General features: G+C 42.3%; 1 protein-coding gene across 2 annotated transcripts in view; it reads right to left on the reverse strand.

Moving 5' to 3' along the window:
* The window catches only part of ARHGAP25 (Rho GTPase activating protein 25), a 110,676-nt gene that overhangs the window by 13,638 nt on the left and 92,940 nt on the right, over positions 1-4,098 (reverse strand). For both annotated transcript variants that reach the window (XM_007464082.1, XM_007464083.1), the window contains one exon: positions 59-191. In XM_007464082.1, coding sequence (XP_007464144.1) covers positions 59-191 — 133 coding nt within the window. The remainder of the gene's footprint in view (positions 1-58; positions 192-4,098) is intronic.

The raw sequence follows: 4,098 nt of genomic DNA on the forward strand, positions 1-4,098 counted from the left end.
GATGCTGCAGATGGGGACTGCAGAGAAGCAGGACAACTAACTCTATTGAGATACAAACCTTTGCCTCATCTGCATTCATGAGCTGCCCACAGAGCAGGAACCCCTCATACTGGCTCCAGGGGACTACTGGCTCTGGGAGGTCTCGGAGGTAGAGCTTCAGCAGGGAGGCTACCGTGTGCACATCTGTATCTCTGGAAAAAAACAAACAATGTTTTTTGAAAACAAAACTCCAGAACTCTCCTCACCTCCCCCTTGGTGATCCACTGAATAAGATTCCAGCTTCCAAAAAGAAATTTTGCAGAGGAGTAGAGTCTGATAAAGATGTATCTGACCAAAATATTTTTGCAACTCCCCCTTCTGGAATAATAACCCCCAACACCTTTTCCTTTATCTCTTCTACCTAACTGCCTCAAAGATAAGTTTAAGGTCTACTCTTGCAATAAGCCTGTTAAACTATTCTAGTCTCCATTGCGTTCTTCTTTCTCCAAGTCACTTAGTACAACTGAGCATTCTCTACTTAGTCTCTAGTTTTTCATGTGGTAACTCCTTATAGCTATGACCCATTGATCTCTTTAGTCTATCAGAGAGCTTAAAATAGGTCTGGGATTCATTCTTATATTCACACAATCATTTATTCAACCAATGTGTTGAGAGAACCTACTAGGTGCAAGACACTATGTCAGGCACTGGGGTTTCAGCAGTGAACCTGAGGGACCCATAGGATCCCTGTCCTCATGGAGTGACAGAGCTATGCAGACTCAAATGTTACCAAGTCCTATACATGTTACCAGCCAAGCCTGGACCATCACCTTTATTTGTACAGCCTGTGAGCTAAGAATGGATCTAACATTTTCAAATGGTTGGGGAAAAAACTCAAAAGGAGAATATTTCATGGCATGTGAAAATCATGTGAAATTTGAATTTCAGCATCCATAAATAAAGTGTTATAGGAACATAGCCATGCTCATGCATTTTTGTATTGTCTTTGGCTGAATTCTGGTATAAGAACAGAGTTGAGTAGCTGCAGCAGAGACTGTCTGGCCTGCAAAGCTTAAATATTTCATATGTGGCCCTTTAAGAAAAGTCTGCTGATCCCTGGTTTATGGAGCTATTGTGTTTATTCTGCAGCTCTATAAGAGAAAACGAGTCTGAATATACCATATACTTGAAACTCATTAGTGAAAAATATTTATTTCATATCAAGAAAAACTGGTCATGCACCCCAATGTTCACAGCAGCACTATTTACAATAGTGAAGACATGGAAGCAACCTAAATGTCCATCCACAGGTGAATGGATAAAGAAGATGTGGTATGTATACACAGTGGAATATTACTCAGCCATAAAAAGAGTGAAATAGTGCCATTTGCAGCAACATGGATAGACCTAGAGATTATCATACTAAGTGAAGTAAGTCAGACAGAGAAAGACAAATATCATACGATATCACTTATATGTGGAATCTTAAAAAAATTTGATACAAATGAACTTAAAACAGAAATAAACTCACAGACATAGAAAACAAACATGGTTACCAAGGGGGAAAGTGGGGGTGGAGGGATCAATGGGAATTTGGGATTAACAGATGCACAATACTATATGTAAAATAGCTAAACAACAAAGACCTACTGTATAGCACAGGGAACAATAGTCAATAACTTGTAATAGCCTAAAATGGAAAAGAATCTGAAAAGGAATACATATATACATACGTATATATACACACACACACACACGTATTTATATAAATTAATCACTTTGCTGTACACCTGAAACTTTGTAAATCAACTATACTTCAATAAAAAAAGAAAGAAAGAAAAAGAAAAACTGGTATCTGTAAGAGACACTCCCAGTAGTAGTTTGAAAAGCTGTGATGGGGCAAGAGGTCCAGCTGATCTGAGTGGCTCTTGGGCTTCAGCAATGGGGACAGAGAAGCGGCTGGGCTGGGTGGGATCACATCCTGGAGGAGCGCCGGGAGGGGTGGATTTGGGCAGGAGAAGGCAGGCATTTGAGGCCTCAGAAACCAGAACATCAAGGCTTGACTGTGGAGCTCTCTATCTTGACGTTTCATGTAAATGTTTTCCTTTTGGTTTTTGACAGCCAGTGGTTGGAACTGTCTTCTGGAAAGGTTCCCCACTTTGCAGCCTGTGAACTCTGCCTCCAAAGGAGAACTTGAGCTGGCACAGAGCCCTGCCTCTGCTCCACCGCTGCCCTCAGGAAATCAGGGGTGGAGACCATTCACTTAAGGTGGGGATTCTGGAAAAGCCTTCCCTGCTGAGTCACTGCCTAAAAATACCTTGGCAAAGCCCTCTCGTCAAAATGCAGGAGAAGTTCCCCAGAAAATGGCAGGACAACAGCCAGCTGACACCTTGCAGGAGAAGCATTCTCTTAAGTCCTAAAATCTCCTTTGTCCCAAATCCTCTGCATCACAATCCACCCAGTGGGCTTAATCAGAGTCCAGGGTCTCAGGTTTGATTGAAGTCTCTTCCTCACCCCACATCCTCTAATCCTACTCGGCAAATGTCCCAGGAATCCCTCCAGGCCTCACTCCCTGTCCTGTTCCAGAAGGCCATGGTCTTTTGCCAGGATTCTGCCAGCCCCTATCTGGCCTCCTGGCTCCTCGGCTCCATTCTCCAATGCACTGTCCATCACTGGCACAGCCCCCAACACTCAAAACATACCCACAGAACAAATATGGAAAACAAAGAATTTGAAACGAGAAAAACAGTATAGATGATACATCAAGGACCAGAGACTTTTGAAGAGAAACAGCAATAAAAAAAGACGAACTCTGTAGATAGTTCAATCAGGAGAAACTAATAGCCAACATTAGAAAAGAGAAAGGGGTTGTAACCACACATATAGGATTGATACTACAAAATTATCATCAAAAAACACAGCCATCTAAATCATCATAGAATATTGCAAACCACAGAAAACTGCCCAATTCATTTTGCCAGGGGGAGATAATGCTGCTTGGTCTGGCTAAGTCCTCAGGCTTGTTTATTGTCTCAGCTTAAGTGTCATTTGGGGGGGGGGTGGGCATTCTAAATCCAGCAGACCATGTCAAAAGCCTCCTGTTGAAATGAAAAATGAGGAAAAAATGGAATGAAATGAAAAATAGATGGTATTAATACCATCTATTTTTCATTTTTTGGCATTTAACACAATGGAAATTCTACAGTTATGTCTTTACATTTTTGGTTTAATGTTTGTGCCCCCATTGTAACAGAGCTGGATCAGATGTCATGCTTATAATCTAAGTTTCCAGCATGATTTTTCCTGGGTCTGCTTTTCCTCCAACCTAATGGAACATCCCTATATGAGGTTATATGAACTTCTGAGTTCAACGCCTGACCCATCAGAGGTTAGCCAGGGCCTCTCAGGTGGTCTGCCTACCCTTCCCTTGTAGCACTGACCTTATAATGTGGCATGTCTGTCCTTTTCTCACAGAAATATAGGTATGGGAAGTGTATTGTGTATTGGCAGTATCCATCCCAGTAGATGGATATCCATCCAATACTGTTTATATGTTTAATGAGTGCCAAATACATCCAGTGGAATCTACCAAGTAAGAGCGCCTTTGTTTTTCTTCATTCTAGTGAGGCAATTTGGAGGATCTCTGGTGAAACTGCATACGTGACCTATGTAGAGGACCTAGGTGAGCACCCACACGGGTCACGTGGACACGAGTCATCCCTGGGAGGACTCCAAAGAGCCACAGGTCACCCTATTTCTGGATGTGTAAACTCTTTTCCTCAGTTCTAGGGGGTGGAGCTCTCATGACAAGGTGTGGTAACTCTCCCCGCTCCAGCCCCAAATATTTCACAGAATCAAAGACTCCAAGTCTACCACCCAGGCTGACTTTACAGATGCAGAAGCTCAAGCCTTGGGCCGGTGTTTGGCAATCCCCACAATCACCTCTAGTCCTCCTGGCTGACAGTTCTCATTGCCTTAGCAACAACCCATCTGTATTCTTTGATCAACATAAAGCTAGTTAAAAACATAAAAAGAAAAGTGAACATAAAGGTAGTGAACTTGATTGACTAGGTGCCTGATAATGAAATGTGATTTATGGTCCTGCTGAAAGTTCTCTAA

This window comes from Lipotes vexillifer, unplaced genomic scaffold, assembly GCF_000442215.2.
Source record: "Lipotes vexillifer unplaced genomic scaffold, Lipotes_vexillifer_v1.1 scaffold311, whole genome shotgun sequence".
Classification (NCBI taxonomy): Eukaryota; Metazoa; Chordata; class Mammalia; order Artiodactyla; family Lipotidae; genus Lipotes; species Lipotes vexillifer.